The sequence below is a fragment of the Manacus vitellinus genome, unplaced genomic scaffold (assembly GCF_001715985.3).
Source record: "Manacus vitellinus isolate BGI_N305 unplaced genomic scaffold, ASM171598v3 scaffold_9_pilon, whole genome shotgun sequence".
NCBI classification, from domain to species: domain Eukaryota; kingdom Metazoa; phylum Chordata; class Aves; order Passeriformes; family Pipridae; genus Manacus; species Manacus vitellinus.
Window position 1 is genome coordinate 9,292,838 of NW_021940917.1, and position 20,092 is coordinate 9,312,929.

Consider the following 20,092-nt stretch of genomic DNA (forward strand, 5'->3'; position numbering starts at 1 on the left):
GGGCTCCGCTCGCCAATCCCGGGGCCTCGCTCGCCGATCCGGGGGCTCGCTCGCCACCCGCCGCAGCCGCTCCCGCCGCCCAGCACGATCGAATTTTGGCGCCGAACGCCCCGGCCGTTAGAAGGCGGTGCCTGATGGCGGCCGCCCCCTCAGGGCTGCCGCGCCCTTGCCGCGCCCCGCCTGGCCGGCGGCTGGCACGGGCTGTGATCTCGGCTCCTGCGGGGTGAGGGGCGAGCGCTCCCGTACTGTGGTCTGAAGGGTGGGCGAGCACCCCCAGGGCAGGTGGGCACGGCCGAGAAGGGGCCCCTCGGGCTCTCGCGGGGACGGGAGCTGGGAAATGGCGGCTGTGGTCGGTGAGGGAGGGCGGTGCGGCCCTGCGGGGCCCGCGGGCCATGGGGCAGGGCGAGAGGACACTTCATGTGGGGTTCTGTGGCGGGGCTGAGGAGCTGGAGTGCAGCAGCTCCAGGCTGCGGCGGGAAGTGTCTTTGTACCGCCCTGAAATCATGTGAAAATGAAGGAAGTGCGGTTCTATACTTATTACATACGTTCCTACTACAGCGCTTCCCCACCCCATTCTCCCCCTACCTGCCAAAAAAAGAAAAAGCCATCTATGCCTGTTTAACTCTACTGCTGTGATATAAACAGACGCTTCCATTCAAGCAGAGGAAGGAGAACTTGTTCAAAACTTGTGTGTGTGTGTGTCACTGGAAGAACAGGAGTTGTCTAACTATTTATTGCCGCATTGGTCACAGCGGGAAAGCAAAGTCGGCTGGATGCATTTGCTCTTTCCTGACCTTCCTGTAGCTGTGCTGTATAAATAGACCAGGATTTTGCAGGAGAGCTCCAGTGTTGTACTATGAGCTGGATAGTGACCATTGACCACTGAGATCTACTGTAAAACTTACTGTCCCGAACTACTGAGTTTGATGTTATTTCAATAATTTTAAATAATTCAGACTGAAGGGCTACATTACAGAGAAATAAAATCATGTATTTGCTCATGTCAGGAATTACCTTGGATGCTGCTGTTTAAGGCATTACTGAGACAGCACTGCTGCTGGAGGTACTGCAGCCAGAAGAACTTGATAATCTCTTACCAGCTGTTACTTTGCTAACATCTGAACACCATACTGAGAAAAATTATTGTGAAGTATGGAGATGAATCAGATTGATGCTGTGTAACTATACAGCCGCATCAGATGTCACATTTTATTTGGCGGGTTGAAAATGTTCCCAAATGATTTTTGAATCATTTTTAATTGACAAAAAATCTGCTATCTGTGGCAAATGTGCTTGTATGTTTCTTGCCTGAAGGAGAGGCCCTGATTCGTTTCTGTTAGAGGTGGCTGCTTGAACTACACTGTATCATGTACTTACAAAAATAAAACACCTTCCCAGTTCTTAAAATACTCATATCACAAACTGCTGAAGCTATACTATATTTTTACCTTTGTAGAATACCTACTTGTGACTTCAGAGCTAGGAAGGATCTGCTGTACACTTGGTAAAATGCACATTATCAGAGAATCATAAAATTATTTGGGTTGGAAGGGACCTGAAAGATCATCTAGTTCCAACCCTCCTGCCATGGTCAGGGTGGAATACAAGAGTAAAGTATCATGCTCTGCTGGGAGCAGGGAGGTTCCTCAGGCCCCATTTTCCACATGCTGTGCTGATCACTTCTCTGTGCTGCCACTTTTCCACTCCAACTCCTTTGACTCTCCTTGACATCCCTCTTTTTTTTTTTCCTCACATCCTTTTAATTTTTCATTTATCAATCTCAGTCTCCTTAATATTGCAGATTTCTTGGAGTGATAACAGATAACAAGTATGTCTTGTGTATGCTAAGTGGGCTGGAGCAGCAAGTTTCTGTCTTGAGGGAGAAGTTGGTTGTGCGTGTTACGAGCAGGAACTTGTTCAAGGATCAATCTGTCCTTGCAATATTACAGAAATTCAGGAGGGACCCTCAGAGGGATCACTGATGCTTGAAAGCATGTTTGTCATTTCCCTTCTGACTGCACTTATTACACAACACTTCAAGAGATGCTTATGCTGCAAAGGGGTGTTGTTGCAAATTCAAGAAGCAAAACTGTGCTGCAGTATGTCTCTACTGCTTTGATGAAATTTTACATTTACTGATGTTGCAACATGTGTTTGGCCTGTATCAACATTTAAGCAAGGGAGAAGTAAAAAGAGTGCTTGAAAGAATCTTATGAGTGCTGTGCAGTGACCAGGGAAGCACAGCTGGCCCTTCAAGAAGCTTCAGCTTGATTTGTCAGCTCACACCTCCTGCAGTGTCCCACAGAATCACAGAATTGCTAAAATTGAAAAAGAGCTTTAGGATCGAGTCCAGTTGTCAACCCAGCACAACCACTATGTTCACAAGTAAACCATGTCCTCAACTGCCATATACACATGTTCAAAGTGTTTTTGAACACTTCCAGGGATGGTGATTCCACCACTTCCCTGAGCAGCCTATTTCAATGCTTTACAACCCTTTCTGTGAAAAAAACTTTCATAGTATCTGATCTAAGCCTCCCCTGGCACAGCTTGAGGCCATTTCCTCTACTCCTGTCCTGTCACTTGTTACGTGGGAGAAGAGATTAATCCCCACCTGGCTACAGTCTCCTTTCAGGTAGTTGTAGAGAGCGATATGGTCTCCCTTGAGCCTCCTTTTCTCCAGGCTGAACAGCCCCAGCTCCCTCAGCTGCTTCTCATGTGACTTACTCTCCAGACTCTTCACCAGCTCCATTGTCCTTCCCTGGACTTGCTCCAGCACCTCAGTGTCTTTCTTGAAGTGAGGGGCCCAGAACTGGACACAGGATTTGAGGTGCAGCCTCACCATTGCAGGTGAATGATCATTTCCCAAAGTCCTGCTGGCCATACTGTATTGCTTGTATTTCTGATCCAGGCCAGGATGCCATTGGCCTTCTTGGCCACCTGGGCACACTGCTGGCTCATATTCAGCTGCTATCAACCAGCACTCCCAGGTCCTTTTCTGCTGGGCAGCTTTCCAGACACTTTTCCTCACCCAGCCTGTAGTGCTGCCTGGGGTTGTTGTGACCCCCTTGGCAGGACCCAGCACTTGGCCTTGTAGAACCTCATACAATTAGCTTTGGCCCATCTATCCAGCCTGTCCAGACCCCTCTGCAGAGCTTTTCTACTCTCCAGCAAATCAACTCCCATCCAACTTGGTGTCATCTGCGAACTTGCTGGTAGTGCACTCAATCCCATCTTCCTTCCTATCTGTGGACTTGTTTCTTTTTTCTTATAGTTCTAAAGAGTCTCACTATATGTGCAATTTCTGAGAGCTGAAGGACAGCAGACCTGTTTTAGTGAAGGTATTGCTTTCCTTCTCACCACCCCATATGAACTTGCTCTTTTGAACCTCTGTTGGAATTACAACCTTGTAACAAAGTGCAGCGTGGCCAAGTCTTGTAGCAGAGCAATGACTGCTCACCTGCGATCTTTGACCTTCTTCCAGGACTTAATAGTATTGCGTAAGGAAGTGAAGTTGCAGCTTTATCGTTTCATAATACAGTGTCATGCTTGCTTAGAAGTACAGTCTCTGCCAAAAGTAACACAGGAGTGGTTTGCCTTTACTTTGTTTTTACAACAGGAAAAAAATTTTGAGAAAGCATTGTAATAGCTAAGCCAGAGGAGAGGAACAGGTAATTTTTGCTAAAACTTGTAGGTACATATGATTCAAAGCCATGATCACTCCCAGGTAATTGGTAATCCTGTATGTGCATGGGATCCTGAGGTAGCCTCTGTATTATTACTCCCTTGGCAGTCTCTACTGCCAAGAAGTCCTTTTATGTTTGTTTGGTTGGGGTGGGAGGGAAGGTGGTTGTTTGTTTTCAAAGGTATTTGGCAAGTCCTTCATGCTGGTGCCTGGCAGATTGCTTTGAAATGCTGCAGAAGACATAAATTGAATCTAGGGAAGAGACTAGATGAGATGATGATTACCTGAAAAACTGCTGTCATAGTGATGGTGGGTTTTTCCTCAGCAGTGATCTACAAACCAACTGTGTCTGAGGGATACACTTTACTCAGCTTTTAATCATACCCTTTACTTCCAATGTAGATGTGAGCATAGGTGTTCCTGCTTCAGAATAGAGATAAAAGGAAAAGTACCACAGTCATGTCTGCAAATTATGACTGTCAGGAAAATGAACTGTTAAGCTAACCCCAGATTTGAATTGAACTTATTTGTAACTGACAGGCTGCTAAAGCGATTTTGCCCTCAAGGTTAGATTTGGGCAAGTCCAGGCTAGGAATAATAGCTGGGATTACCTAAGAAAGGTAAGATTTTCTGTTTTGACTCATGCTGCCTCGAGAGCTTTACTGCTTTTCCACTTGAATATGAATATTCCCAGATTTCAGGTATCACCATCAGCTCCTCAGCCTTCAGTCAACCTATCTCCGTTTTTTCAGACTTGCCTGTCTCTTTTGTCCTGATCTTCTTTTCAGGTTGCTAGTATGTAGTATGGGATTCCAGTTTTTACCTCTTCCTTCTTCTCTCCCCTTTTACCCTGAACTGTGAACCTTCTTACTCATGCTGATTTTGGAGATTGAGCTGTGACATCCTGCACGAAGTGCTTTGCTTTCAGCTCAGCTACAGTTTGCAGCAACTGCAGTGTCTGAACACAGATAGGATCTTTGCTTTCTTATGTATTTGATTAGTGCAAAGAGACAAGATTTCCCATTCCATTACCTCTTTTCTAGGTGTTCTTTATTGTTCTATAACCTGATGGTCTAGATGAGGGGACAAGGAGGGTTTGAAGGACATTAGAATAAATGCTATCTTGGACTTCAATTTCAGTAAAAGCTTTAGTGGTTCTTTTGTAAGAAAATCAAGCAGAAATGCATCACCTTATTTTTAAATAGTCTTTTTATCCCTGTCATGGCCTGTTCTTTCTGAAGTTTTTATCATAGCAGCCTCTTTGCTGTAGTAATGGTCTGTGAAACAGTTTATACAGAAAACACACGAAAGAAATGTATTATCCAAACCCACTGACACTGCAAACAAAGTAGTTTTATGGTTTACAAGTGCAGGTTACTGCTTTAGGAGCTGAGATGGTGGCTATCACATACTTAGTTCAGTAAAACTTAAAATGGAACCCCAAAAATGTTGCATCACTGCTATTTATCCTTTGGAGTATGCTTAAGCATCCTTTGGTATGCTTAAGAAAAGTAGTCCTTACCACTTCTTATTATTTTATATCTAAACAGACAAAATAATCTTGGTTTGTTAACCTGGAAATTGGTTTTTAAATCCACTCATTAAGCATGTATCTGTGTTCTGTTTTCTGGATTTTTGGTTTTGTTTTGGCTTTTTGTTTTACAACCTACAGAAAACACTCCTAGTCTTGAAGTGGCTATGATGATGTGATTTCAGTAGGAAGAGAGAAGTGGGCAGCAGAAAATTTCTCCTGTTTCCAAAATTAGGCCTAAATGTAATAAAAATGGTTCTGTGGAATTAATCTTTCAGTATTGTTTGTAGGCAGGATCATTGCTCTGCTGAAAAACTAGAAATTTTTGATAGGAGTGTGAAGATTGGTGTGAAAGGGAGGTCTAAGAGTGGAAGCATCAAAAGAAACAGTTGAAGGAAGACAGAAATGGCCTGTACTGATGGCACCTAGGATTGCAGATCATCATAATTACATGATTAGTGTTGGAGGGGGCCACGTAGGGAAAACAAAGGACAGCCTCAAAGAGGTATCAGGTTCCTGTTCTCAGACTTGAAGACTCGAGCTATTAAGAGGTGCTGGTGGGAATGTAAAGAGCAGGGCTGGAGCCTTGAGGCACACAGACAAAAGAGACAAAAAGCAGGGAGTCAATATTGATGAGTCACAAACGTGGGACATGCTGGGAGACACTTCCCGGGGGTACAAATGGCACATCAGCAAATAACTGCCAGCCTAGCCAGCATCCCTTTGTCCCTGGTCATTCCTGGATGGGCACACTGCTGGGACAAACCCCTCTCGGTGCCTGTGGGTGTAAACGAGTGAGTGGGATCAGTTTTGTTACTCTGAACTCACCTTTCGCTCCTGTAAGCCCGTTTGCTGGCTTTGCTTTGTTCTTGCTACAGTGTCACAATATCTTTGATTACAGCTAAGCACTGGACAAAAGTTTTCTCCGATGCTATGTGCCTCATTGCAACATAGTTGAGGCAAAATGGCAAAGCTTGCAAGTGTTTCTTGAGATGGCTCGGCAACAGTGAGGCTTAGCCACAAATGCTCTGATCCTTCGGGGCGTGCACTGGGAACATGAGGATGTCAGAGCACACGCCATGAAGTGACAAATGTATGGATCATTTGCTATGCTAAATGATGAACTGAACAAGGAATTTGACATTTTTTAATTAGATATTTTTCCCCAGAAACTCTTGCGAGTTCTAGGGCTGGACTGGTAAAAAGTCATTTGAAGAAATTCCCGCGCTGTGGGATAGGTCTCCAGACTGCAGGTTTTTGTGGTTTCTAGAACCATGGGGTTTGTGCATTGAGCTTCGCGTGTTGCATAACCTGCCTGTGCAACTGGTGGGGCACTGCACTGGGGGTTTTGGAGGAATGATATCAAATCTTAATAGGAGAAAGGTGACTCACAATGGGTGTGTGCTATGCTATGTTTACTGAGGGTTTTCACTTCATCCTGGGGAAGTGTATTGAGGGCGGTACCAGCCCTGTCTATAAAAGCCTACATTTTCACCTTTGAAAGTGTGTGTGACTGAAGGAGCCCAGCCCCTGTCTGAGTCCGGTGCAGAAGGTTATTGTGACAGCAGAAGACAGTTTTCCACCTGCCTGCTCTAAGTATAACTTCTCTTTCTTGTTGGTGCAATTGTGTATAAGAAGGGCAAAGGGGCTGTGAGGTTAGAATTAATGCAAGTTATTTTTGTGTTTCTGTCTTGTGTGGAAAACGCTGGTGACAATGTGCTCCCAGTTCCAAGCCCTGAGCTTGGCAACTGGAGAAGTATTTTCTTTCAATATAATGAGTGTCACAGAAAGAAGCGGTGCTTACCTTTGTTTTTCTCAATTGTACTTTGGTTCAAGTTTGTAAAAGTTTAGGTTCATTACTCATCCCAAACAATCAGGGATTTTTTTTCTCATTAAACTAGTAGATTTTCTTCCTTCAGTATCCTTAAGGTGGGAGTCATGCAACATGCCAGGCCTGCCTTCCCACTCCAGGGCTTGCTGCCCTGGAGCAGGCAGGAAGGTCCGACAAGTCACAGAAAGCTCTGGGTTGCTAAGGCAATGCGGGCCTTTTCAGATTTTTTCTTGATCTAGTGATATTGCCACAAGAACAAGCAAAGGCTTTCTTGTGTTATGGCACGTTATCGAGGTAACTGTTCTGCTTCTGCCTCATAAAGTATAAACCAGCCCCCATGAGCAGCCCAGTACCGTTGGGCATCCTTTTGACAGGTCCTCTTTTTGTTGTTTGTTGTGCAGGATGGTGACTGCCAAGGCATGGGTTCTGAAGAAACATTTTGAAGGTTTCCCTAAAACCAGTGACTTTGACTTGACAGAGATAAAGCTGCCAAATCTGAAGGATGGAGGTGAGTGGAGTGCTACCTGTTATTAATTTTTCTGGAGGTTATCTGATTGCTGATGTATGGCTGCGCATCTTAGAACTGTCTGCATGTTTCTCTGGCTTATATTTTCAAAAATGCGGTGACATGGCTTGAGCAAGCCGTGGACCTTAAGAGACAAGGACAATTGCTGAAGAACAAGTATGCTGATGGGTTTGGTGGTTTTTAAGTCATGTTGCCTTCTGATAATACCCTTACAAACAATGGCTGAGCACTTCTAACTCCAGGACTCAGCAGCTGGGCCACGCCTTTCACAGTTTCAGGCTGCCTAATTCCACTTGGTGCCTGATGGCAAAGGCACTCGAACACATTTGCAAATAAAGCTTACTGGAGAAATTGCCGAAGTGATACAGCCTTGAAACCCGCAGCCACAAGGAAAACAGAATTTGTTTCATTTAGAAATAGAGAAGCTGATTATAACACAGAGGAAATGAGATAACTGTTGTAAAATCCAAACATGCTTTACTAGTGAAAGGCTTTTATCTACATTATTTTGGAAAAAGGTGGAGAAGACAACATCTAGGAGTATGTGTTCAGTGGAGTTTTTCATGCTGTTAGGGAAAATACTGATAATAGTGCTGGGGGGAGAGCAGAGAGACTGTGCACTGACAATGAGCCTGCAGCAGGGAGACCTCAAGGCTGGAGTGGGTAAAGGTTAGTTTTTTATTTTAAGAAGGAACACTGCGAGACTTCTGCCTCCATTCAACTTTTTTTTTTTACCAGTCCTTAGATTTTTTTTGCCTAGTCCTTAGTCCTGTTAGATTTGATGTCTTGTAACAAGAGAGAGTGAATATAAACAGTAAAAAATGGACAGTTTTTATTCCTGTGGTTGTCTGTTTCAAAAAGGGTAAGGAATATGTTAACTTATTATATACAAGAGCTGTTGATAAAACAATGAACTTTGATTTGTCTTTTCACATGGACATCTGCATCAACCATGCTGTCTTGAGCCTCATCCCACTACTTGTCCTTTACAAAATTTACTCCACTTTAGAAGGTTCACGAAAGAAATTGCATTAAAGTATTGCATTATGTTTGCAACTTAAATGTTTGAAAACCTGTTTCTTCTTACATACGCAGACACACTTAAAAATGTCACGTCTGTGAGTACTTAAGAACCTGGAGTAATTTTTTTGTTCCCAGTTTAATCCTTACAGCAAAAAGAGGCATAACTTCATACTGCAGTAACACTTTTAAAGAAGGCGGCCTTCCCTGTTATGTTACATGGCCTTCCTGCTCTCTCTTGAGTAATGGGAAGATATTTCTATCTGAATATATTTGTAGCTTGTACTAGACAGACCACTGCAGCACAGGCAATGAAAAGTATTAGTAGGTGGAGATGAACAGCTAGAACTGCTGTGTGAATGAGAATTTAAATATGTTTAATGGTATATTTTCCGGGAACTAGTGTCATTAGAGACAGCGAGGTGGATTAAGCTACTTTAAAAAGATAAACTAATGCTTTCTGTTTAAGGCAGCCAAGTAGTGTTTGTATTTGACCTGTGCCAGGGTTTCTTACCACCCTCCGGTGGCTGAATTGTGAGATGCCTTTTTACATATAGGTCAAAAATAAATTAGAGTTCTGGCCACTTGACCTTTCTATAGAGAGAGGAGGCAGATGCAAAAAAGCATGAAAATAAGACAATCTCTTAGATTCACTACAGAAAATGTTTTTTGTAACAGCACATCCATAATCAAAACTAATGACTGTAGTAGTCATTTCTGGCAGGTTTTCCCTAAAGGGTGGGGGATGCTTTTGAGCATCAAGAACTATCAATTTAGCTGAAAGACTGACTTATGGAAACTATGCTTTACTGCACTGCTAATGTCCAGGAATTTGTTTTGTCTTTCGTTGCAGAGTTGCTGCTTGAATCGGTGTTTCTCAGTGTTGATCCTTACATGAGGTATATATTTTTCTTCTTTATGACTTGCTGGCTAGGACACCAAGTCCTGACCACTTAAACCTCAAAAGAACACGTGCTGAGAGTGCGCCTTGTTGTCAGAGTCCCAATGCCTTTGTCTGCTTTTCATAAAAAGTGTGTAAATTACAAGACTCAAAATATGGAGCTGTGCCAAATTTAGCTAGACACTGGGATAATTTTTCTTTGAATCTGCTGGTTTTTCTTGTTGTGTGTTCCACTGGAGTGCAACAGGCTCAAATGAGACTGCAGCCCTGTAGCAGTACCTGCTTCATTTATCTTAGCAACCTTTTGCTTAATAGTACAAATTCTAAGTCAGACATTGCTGATAGACCGATGTTAATAGGAGGCAGTTAAAGCTCAGGGAAACTAGGTAGTTTTAGAGAGGATGCTGGTGGATGCAGGTGTCAGTTCTCTGAGTCTTAGGCTTCTTGTGGTGGTGGACCATGCTGGGAAGATTAACGATATGGTGTCCCCCAACACTCTCGTGCTGGGGATGCTCAAGTAGCTGGCCCTGGAAAACATCCAGTTATGCCACTACAGCGACAAGCTCTTTGTGATCTGTTCAACAGCACTGCTGGTATTCTCTTTTTGGGTCAGACAGTAGCTACTACTGTCATAGTGTATCTGGAACATTATTACAAATTGCTCACAGTAAGCCATGTCTGCCTCTGTTACAGAGTTTACAGTCGAACGGTGATGAAGGAAGGGGACATAATGATAGGAACACAGGTTGCCAGGTAAGATCTTCAGTTCTTGTTATCCATTCATATAGCAGATCTCAACAGGAATGTGCTGACGTTCGAGACATCTACAGTCTGTGTTACCTATTCTAGACTTGAGTCTACATACTTCTGCAACTGTATTCTTAAATGGAATTGATTGGAATGTGTTTTTCCCCTAAGAACTACTTTTGCCTTTTTGGAGAGCATTTAGTCCTCTGATAAAACCTGTACATTTTTTCTGGCGATAATGTTCTCAAAGGCAAATTTTACAGGTATGAAGGACCAACTATTGTATTTGCCATAGGTGTCAACTTCACATTTTAAAACCTTCTGTACTAGTAATTGCATGGCCACAATCATGCCTGCTATCTACTCCAGCTGAAAATATCTCATAGTCACTGAATATGCAGCTCCAGCCAAAGGGCTGTATAACCGTGAGTTCATCCTTTTCCCAAGCTTGTGGTAATTTAGCTACACAGATGTTTCCCTTTGTCAGCTTGTTCCTGCTGTGCTGCCTATCATTTGCTGCTTAGGAACATCTGTGGCCTTTGACTCTTGTGTTTCTCTGCAGGAACACAGAGGCCTGGGGTAAATTAACAACCAAGTCTGCTGAACAGAAGACCAGCTGTTTCTAATAATTCAAAGCTGCTTACCTACCCTTTTCCAACATAGTTTTCCTGTTGAGATAAGGAAGCTGAAGTTTCATTTGGTATAGAGACACTGCTAATATGAACTTCTCCCTGGTTTTAGATATTGCTTTCTATCTGGTTTCATTATCTCAAGAGGTTCCATCTTCAGGATCTTCAACTTTTAAATGGGTTGCAGGTTGTCTGAGAAGGAAACTGCTTGTTACAGCCTATCTGCAGCTCCTTGCTTTTCTATGCTTTAATGCCAGCATCCTCCTTCCTGCATTCTAATTTACAGAAGCCTAGTCTGAACTCATACCAGGTGACAGTCAAAAAAAGAGTTGGCACTCCTGGGAAAATTGGATTTGTTGTGGGCAGAGCTGAGTCTAGAATCATCTTGGCCAGTATCTCTCTGGTAATAAGAGATTGCAGACAGTTCAGGAAAGGAGCTTGACACCTACAGCATCAGCAGGTATGGGCTAAATGTCCTGATGTGAAATATTTCTTTGAAGAGCCAGTATTGATTTGTCTCTGACAGGGTATTCTTTTTTTTTTTTTCTCTCTTTTAAAAAGGATTGTGGAAAGCAAGAATCCTGCTTTCACAGTGGGGGCCTTTGTTGTGGCTGACAGTGGCTGGAGAACTCATTTCATCTCTGATGGGAAAGGCCTACATGTCCTTCCTTCCAGTTGGCCAGAATCACTCCCCAGATCTCTAGCCCTTGGAACAGTTGGCATGCCAGGGTGAGTTTTGAGATGAAAAGGCAACTATCATCTGGATTTTACTGTGCAGAATGTTTCTGCCTATCTGTGTGACCGTTGTCTTTTCTACAAGCATGTTGCCTGTTCACTCTGGTAAGAAACATATGCTTCTGGATGCCCTTACCCAGAGGACCTGAAGTTTGTCCCATCCTCTAGATTAGAGGAGATTTGCCTTGGAGATTATGGGGCCTCTCTTTGAGGAGCTATGATAAAGAAGAAAGAGGATCCAGGAAGGGCTGTAAAGAATCCATTTCAGTCTGTGTTAACCTTAGTGGAAAGTCTCAAACTTCACTGGCACCTGGACTAGTCTGCTTTTCCTGACTGGGCTCTTCCACTATCACCATATTTCCAGAACTACCCCCAAAATTGCAAAAGATCACTGTCATATCATACAGCAAAATAGAGGTCCTTTAACTTGCACTGGAGCAGAAAACTCCTCTGCCTTGGAATCTATATTCATTACTGCAGTCTCAGTCATCCTCTTGCATTTCTTGACTCATTCTCTGTAGTTTTTATGGGAGATCAGGACTTGGTCAGTCCTATTCACATGGGAGGCTTTCAAAAGGATTATAAAATTGTGTGTGATGGAGAACTTCTCAGATTTCATTTTAACATCAATCAAGATGTTTTTCCTGATGGTTGGTTCAGTTGCCAGTTTCAGTCCAGCCCAAGTGTGAAGCCCTCAGCTTGAATTTAGAAATTAGCAGAAGAGTTTTCTGAGATTCTGGGCCAGTTGATGGGCTAAACTTAAATGTTTCCTACAGATTATTATGGCACTGATTAGGCTGCATCTCAAGTACTGTGCCCAGTTGAGCCTCTCACTCCAAGAAAGACATTGAGGTGCTAGAGCCTGTCCAATGAAGCTGGTGAAGGATCTAGGGAGTAATTCATATGAGAAGGAGCTGTGGAAGCTGGGGTTGTTTAGCCTGGAGAAAAGGAGGCTCAGGGGAGACCTCATTGCCCAAAAGAACAGTTTAGCAAGATGGGGGTCAGGCATCTAGTGACAGGACAAGAGGATATAGCCTCAAGCTGTGCCAGGGGAGATTCTGCCTGGACGTCAGGAAGAATTTTTTCATGGAAAAGGTTGTCAAGCACTGGAACAGGCTGCCCAGGGGAGTGGTGGAGTCACCATCCCTGGAAGTGCTCAAATAAAAACTGGACATGTCACTTAATGCTAAGGTTAATTGACTAATTGGTCAAAAGTTGGACTTGATCTTGGAGGTCTTTTCCAACCTTAATGATTCCATTTTTCACCCAATAGCCATAGCTATGCACAGTAGTCCTCAGGAGCAGGGAGACCATCAGTTCATCAAGTTTTTGCCACCCTTTTTTTATGCCAGCTTTGATTTGTGATGAGTATCATTTAATCTTTGCCTCAATCTGGTAGATACCTGCTGGCTACTGACCTTTCTCTACTTTTCTCTCTCTCTTCCAGTGTATAACTGAACTGTCATCTTACAAAGTTATCTGTGTTTCTCCTTCTGGCTACTGATGACAAAGAAAGTTAATGATCTGGCTAATGATCACAAAGATTTCTGCTGCAACATTCTGTTAACCCAGTAACATATCTACGTTTTTTTCTGGGATGGCTGTGAAAAAGCCACCAAAGTAAGGAGGTTGGGTTAATTTTTGTATTTCATGAAGAATGAGGAAAACTAAATCTTGTTCTGGTTGTGATGATATTGTGGTTCAATGTGGTCAAGTCCTATCACTGAGTCTGTCATCTTTTACTCCTCACTGAGCCATTCTTCCCTCTTTTTCACAGCCTCACTGCGTATTTTGGTCTGCTGGAGGTCTGCAAGATGAAGCCAGGAGAGACGGTGCTGGTTAATGCTGCAGCTGGTGCTGTGGGCTCTGTGGTGGGGCAGCTTGCTAAAATTGGGGTGAGTGGCTTGAACCGCTCATACTTGCTCCTCAGAAGCCTCAGCTGGGAGACAGGGCAACAAGGCTGTGAATGATCAGCAGGGCAGGCATCCCTGAAGGCATGCCTGCACTGGGGTCTTGTGATGGAACAAGCTCCTGAAGACGTAGCAAAGCTAGTTCGATGTTTCCTAGAGCTCAGAAACTCATGTGGTGACAACGGCTGTGCTTTCAGGGTGAGCTCTGCACCCCGCACTCTTTGAGTGTCAGCCTGTGTTGTCAGGAGATATTTAGAAATGTTCTTTTCCTTTCCTTGCAGGGCTGCAAAGTGGTTGGCTGTGCTGGCTCAGATGACAAGGTTGCCTATCTGAAAAAAATTGGCTTTGATGAAGCTTTTAATTACAAGACTGTTAAATCTTTGGATGAAGCACTGCGTAAAGCCTCTCCTGATGGCTATGACTGTTTCTTTGATAATGTGAGTTCAGAGAGAAGGCCTTGCCCTGAGCAGTTCTCATTTTCCTTAAATTAGAGCAGGATCTCAATATTGTATACATCTAATTGCAAACTACACCAGGAACTCAATACTGAGATCCACTTAATCAAGAAAAAGATCTGCTTTCTTGTTCCCTTTCCACACATATTTCTGCAGCTGAGTTGGGCAGCAACAGAAAGGAAAAGATTGAAAGGCAAAGCTGGGTTGTTGGCATTGTTTTTGAATGGAGAGAAAGAAGTTTTACTTCACTCTTTGAAAAGTGTGGCCAATTTTGGGGAGGTAAGGGTCACAATAACATTTAACTGATGCTGAACAGAGACAGCTCCAGTCCATTCCTGGTCCGCCCTGGACCACAGCCAGTTCTCTGCTATTGCAGAAGGGGAGTGAGTGCAGATTGCTCCACATTACGTGGTCACAGGGGCTGCAGTGGTGCCTATAAACTAAAGAATTGCAAGGCCCTCTTGTAAAACTACTGGAGTGGCCCATAGAGGGTTTCTGACCTCTCCTAAGTATAGCTGGAATTAACAGGGACTGTGTACTGTTCTTGATAGGCTTTTTGAATGTGACCATCTTGTTTTGAACAGAGTTTAACAGTATGGATGCAGTTAAACCATGTCAGTTCACCTTCAAGCCAGACAACCAGCCCCGGGTCTTTTAATTTCCTACTACAGCTAACATATGAATTATACCTGATAATATAATACCTGGGCACAAGGGTATTAGCAGATAAAGCGGCTAAAACTCCCTGGCTAGCTAACTGTTTTAAAAAAACCCATCATCACCTCTTTAGCATGTCTTTCTCTCAGCAGTCTGTCGTTCTGTATGGATTGCAACATACCTGCCTTGCCCTGGCAATTGACAGGAATGCAAAGTTCAAGGAGCTTGGTTTCAGGAGCTCCTGTTTACTTTGCCTTAGCCTTCTGAATTTCATGTCCAGTGCTGCCAGTGTCTGAAATATGTCTTATGGTCACATCCATTCCCTTCCCTCTCACTTCCAACTTCTGTGTAGAGTTCCCCCAGCAGTAAATTTTCTCACAGCTTCTCACCATTAAAAGTTTCTGTTCAAAACACATCCCTGTTTCAGAGATGAGAATCATTAAGTAAAAGCTTAACATCACCACGATGTGAAGATGTAAAAGTGCAGACTGGTGTGTGGGAAAAGCTGGTGCTTCTTAGTGCCCCTAGACACTAAGTGCCCCCCCTTAATGCCTCCTTCTAAGGAGAAGGAGGGATCTCTGTGCAAATCCTGCCCAACACTTCCAAACCAAGATCTATGAAGCAGATTTGGAATTAAAACTGATTTCCTATGTTCATAACTAATTTTTAGAAGAGTGAGATTGAGTCATTATAGTGTTCTCTAAGTGTAAGGGTTTCTGCAACCACCAAATTTTTGGAGTAGTGCAACTCACCTCTCCACTCCCTGATTGAAACCCTTGGTGCAATGATGCAAGGTTGGCAGATTTTGGTAATCAATACTAAACACTGGATTGTCTCTAAAGCTGCACATGCTCTCATTTTTGCAGGTGGGTGGAGAATTTGCCAGTATTGCTATCAACCAGATGAAGAAGTATGGAAGGATTGCAGTCTGTGGAGCCATCTCTCTGTACAATGACTCCGTGCCTCAGAAAGGTGTGGGCCTGCTTTATTGTGTCCAAAATGATTTCCTCTTTGGTGATGGCAGAGAGACATAATAGGAGTCTTTTGAGATTTTGTTATTTGTTTCCCTGTGCCATTTATGTATGTGTGTACATTCAGGTAACTAACCGCTGCTCTGGGGCAGTGGGAGCATGACCACACTCCTCGTGTGTACGTCCACTCATCCTCCTTTGTGTGCACTCACATTGGATGGAAAACATCAGCTGATTAGAGATGAAGGAGTGACTAAACTGCTTTAAACAGGACACCACAGGGCTCTAAGCAAATATAGATCAGTAGAAGGCTGGTATGGTGCATGATGTCATTTACACAGTAGTACACAATTTTAGATGAGATAATAGATTTCCCTCAGGTTTTTAGATGATGCAGGGTTGTTTTTTTTTTTTCCCATAAGGTTTCAGCTACTAGTGAAACTGCCGAGAAACGTGGCTGAGATGAATATTTACTTCCAATAACATTTAAGTTTTCCAAATTTACCTTCTAGAAGAAATAGGAGGTCTGAATTCTCTTTGACAGCAGACTTGCTTTGGACTCTCAGACTACTTAAAAAAAATGAAACAGGCTTTTGAGAGTGAGGACACTATCACACATTTTTGTGACTGAGGGAACTGTGTTTTAGAGTTTATAACTTAAATTTTGAGAGTTAGAAGGAGGATGAGAGCCTGGCAGGCTGCCAAATAAGCTGTCAAAACAGTATTTTTGAGATGCAGCTGAAGTCCCTCAGGTGAAGCTGAGGCCAGTTTACTTCTGAATGAAGCTGTTTTCAGAAATGTTGGTGTTTAGTCCCACAGCTTTAATGATCAGGCCTGTGTTTCCTTGTTTGTCTATCTATCCATGAATCCTTGGTCTTTTGTCCTGGAAGTTCTGTTTGGAGAAAAAATACTTGTTCCTTCTGGCTGAAACAAAGTCATTCAGTGGTGTTTACTGCTCAAAGCCCACTTTATGCTTGGGATTTATTTTAAGTGAAATTGATATTGCAGATGGCTTTCTGGTTCCTTTCTCTTGCAGGGCCTTACATGCAGGTTTCAATGATCTTCAAAGAGCTTCAAATGGAAGGGTTTCTTGTGACCCGCTGGAATAACCGCCGGGAGGAAGGTGTGAAGGCACTGCTGAAGTGGGTCATGGAGGTAAGGAAGGAAGGGGTAGTTTTCTGTAAGGTGTACTCACACCATAGCTTCCCTCTTTGCAAGGGGTCTCTTGTCATAGCTGTTTGGGTGAGGTCCCAGCACGGTACTTTTCTTTTCCCTGACATGATCTTTGAGCCTTTTGGGAACACTCAAACCATAGTAAACATGCCTGATCCCTTCTGCTTTGTTAAGACCAGTAGTATTAGCTTGTGGAATTAGATATATTCCAGAATACATGTAGGCTTTGAAAAAGGATGCTTCCAGAGTAATTCAAAACAGTTATCTGGTAATGAAGGTTTTCATAGTTAGGGTAATTCCTCTGTTTCTCATTTGGTCATTTGTAGTATGAGCAAGGATTTCCATTGTAGTGTTGTGCTGAAATTACTGGCAAGAATTAATGTTTTTATGGAATTGGGAGCTGGACTTTAAAGGGACTTAATATGGAATTTCTTATATTTTATTTTTTTAAATAGAGGCTAAGTTAGTTACTAAGTTGGTTCATGGTTGTGAGAAGTTTGTAAGTGTGAATACTAAAGGCTAAGAGGCTCTAGCTTTTATGAACATGAGGATTTGGGATGGATCAGCTTTTGATCACTTGGATTTGCAATTCCATATTTCTGTATGGGTAGAGGCAGGCCTGGCTTTGGGGAAATGATCCCCTACCTATCAATTATCTGGGGACCAAGTAGCACTAAATCTATTCTGGTATGTCTGGCAGTGTCTTTTGCTCCCTGTATGACTCCAAGTAGAAGGTTTCACAACAAAAGCAGATCCTCACAGCAGCCTACCTAGTTTTGCAGAGTGCATGCCAGCTTGCTTGTTTCAGATGAAACATACATACTGGAGAAAATTTTGTTGCAATTCATTCAATTCTGGTGGATGAAAACTCAGCAATTTCCTTTCTTACTTTTGACAGGGAAAAGTGAAGTACCATGAACAAGTCACTGAAGGATTTGAGAACATGCCAATGGCTTTCATTGGAATGTTAAAGGGAGAAAATCTGGGAAAAGCTGTTGTAAAAGTCTGAAGGTCAGATATTCCTGGGAGACTGGTGTGGAAGAATGTGATTCTGTTAAATACTTTTAACTCACCTGTCAAAACATATGATTAGTATGTTTCAGTCTTTCTGCTGGACATTTGGTAATGGTAACTTCTGTTAATAATTGGGCTAATAAGTGTAAGAATATGCCAATTCATAAAGAACTTGAAAGATACCTCCCAAAACTACACAAAAAAAGAGCCTTAAAATTGCTGAACATCAGAACTGTATCAGATCTAATAGTAGCTTGAACCTTTGTTTTTCCTTACTACAAGCCTCCTCATACAATTTCCAAAGCTTTGCTAACTGATGGCACATTTAATGTTTACCCATTGATTTGTCCAAGAACTTGACAAGAGGGATTTTTTAACCAATATCAAGAGGTGGAGAACAAGCTAAGCTAACAACACTTGGGGATACCCAGCTTCTTCTCTAGCTTTTTTTTTTTTTTTTTGACCAGCCATCCCTGGTAAAGGGGGGACTGATGCCTGAGAATTTTTAGGATTTTTAGCTTTTTGTAGATTTTAGAAGTAGCTGTGTAGTAAATATAGATTTTTAGTATAATTGTATAGTCTCTCACACTTTAGAATAGTAGTTAACACTTACTAGACCCTGTTCCCCCATTTCATATTGAATTTTCTAAATTCTTTAGGCTTGTTTAGGCTCCTTTCAAGGTAGGACTGTAGTAAACACCTGTTATGTTTAAGAACATTTGCACCCCAGGCCTGAACAAGGAGATATGATCATAGTCAAAGCAACTCTCAAGCCTGCAACCTTCGAGAAGCTCCAAAGACAGTACGTGCTGTGAAGAAGAAGATGAAGAAGAAAGGGGTCTGTTGACCCTGGACTTAATTCTGGAGAGGCGTGCCGGGAGGCAGATTTGAGGAGGATCTGGGGGGTGGATAGCTCTGGGACTGGGTGGATAATACCATGAAATTATAGAACCACTGGACACAGGGAGTGCCTTTTCTGTACTCCTATTGCCAGAAGGCCTTCATTAAAGAGCTGTTCTCTGTCTTATCTACTGAATTAGCCTGCAGATTTTTCTGCTCCCGATTATAAGGCAACAAAACTTTTATCAGACAATGTAGATGTCTCAGTTATTCTGAGATTATGGAAAGGAAAAATAAAACTGTTAATGTATACTTTGCTTGTGTTATAGTTCTGCTTGTGGAATACTCTCCCTTTCACTTCCTTGTGGCTAACAGAGGAGCTAAAATATTAAAAGCACTTATTTATCCCAGAAAATCTCAGTACAGGTGATATGGAAGGTCATTAATTTCCTTGAGAAATTTGGTCATTGGTGTCCAAGCTTAGAGTTGACCTTGCCATAGTGTTCACCCTCGCTCTCCTGGGAGGTGAGATAAATATGATGGCCCAAGCTGTTTTAAATTGGTGTCCAACACCCACATGGTGCCAAACAAAGGAGACACACAGGTTAGCAACCATAAATATCTTAGATGTTTTGAAAAGGCCAGAACAAGAAACTGTAACTATGGGATACAGACAGGTATTGAAAGTGACTGTGATCCATTTTCATCACTGTGGAGGACTTCTTGGTTACTTTTAAGGTTTCATCACTGATCTGTGAAGAGGGATCTTAAACAGCTTTAATGTCTTTGCAGTGCCAGGATTAGATGCTCTGTTTGTCAGCAAGAAGAGATCATTTACTTAAGTTGTAGATTGACCAGTACTTGCCAAGTGAACTGAAAAAAACTTGTCCTGAAATACAGGTCAGGTGGCCACTGGGGAAATAATGCATCTTGGCACAAGCAGGGGATAGGTTCTGGTTGCTTGATAGTCTTTTCTGAGGAGACTGAATTGCCAGTTTGAATTGGCTCCAGTGCTGTGGTTTTACAGTGGCCTCTGGAGAAGGTCTGTGGATAATTACCACTGCACAGCATGGAAAGGGGTAAACCAGAAAAGGGAACATGTTGCCAGTAGATTTCAAATCCACTGAGTAGAGGTCTGGTGTTGTTTGGTGGCTTTTCATTAAAGAATTTTCAGAGGGCTTACAAGTCCTTAAATACTGAATTGTTTTAAGTCCAGTGAATTAATAATATTTTGTTTCAAGTACAATTGTGATTTGCAAATGAACTAAGAATAGCCACATGGAGTTCCTGTCCTTTGGTCAGAGTTGCAGAAAGATTTGTCTGTCACAATAATCCTGGCTCAGCCTGCTTTCTCCTAAAATACTGATCTGTACATTACTCATTGTGCATAGATTTCATCATGAATTGCAGTTCATTTTGCAAGGCTGTTTTACCCTCAAAATGTGTTTTTTCTGTGTAAAACCACCA

General features: G+C 42.7%; 1 protein-coding gene across 1 annotated transcript; it reads left to right on the forward strand.

Moving 5' to 3' along the window:
- Positions 1–184: 184 nt before the first annotated feature.
- On the forward strand, positions 185–18,942 carry PTGR1 (prostaglandin reductase 1). The gene is made up of 10 exons (XM_018086088.2): positions 185–282; positions 7,449–7,555; positions 9,447–9,492; positions 10,188–10,247; positions 11,432–11,599; positions 13,383–13,500; positions 13,797–13,952; positions 15,494–15,599; positions 16,635–16,753; positions 17,670–18,942. The coding sequence occupies exons 2-10, from the start codon at positions 7,450–7,452 to the stop codon at positions 17,778–17,780; spliced, it is 990 nt and encodes a 329-aa protein (XP_017941577.1). The 5' UTR covers positions 185–282; position 7,449; the 3' UTR covers positions 17,781–18,942.
- Positions 18,943–20,092: the final 1,150 nt, after the last annotated feature.

Coding starts and splice junctions, on each gene's coding strand:
- PTGR1 (XM_018086088.2), top strand. CDS start 7,450: ATGGTGACTGCCAAGGCATGGGTTCTGAAGAAACATTTTGAAGGTTTC. Junction 10,248..11,431: donor ATAGGAACACAGGTTGCCAG/GTAAGATCTTCA, acceptor TCTTTTAAAAAG/GATTGTGGAAAGCAAGAATC. Junction 16,754..17,669: donor TGCTGAAGTGGGTCATGGAG/GTAAGGAAGGAA, acceptor TACTTTTGACAG/GGAAAAGTGAAGTACCATGA.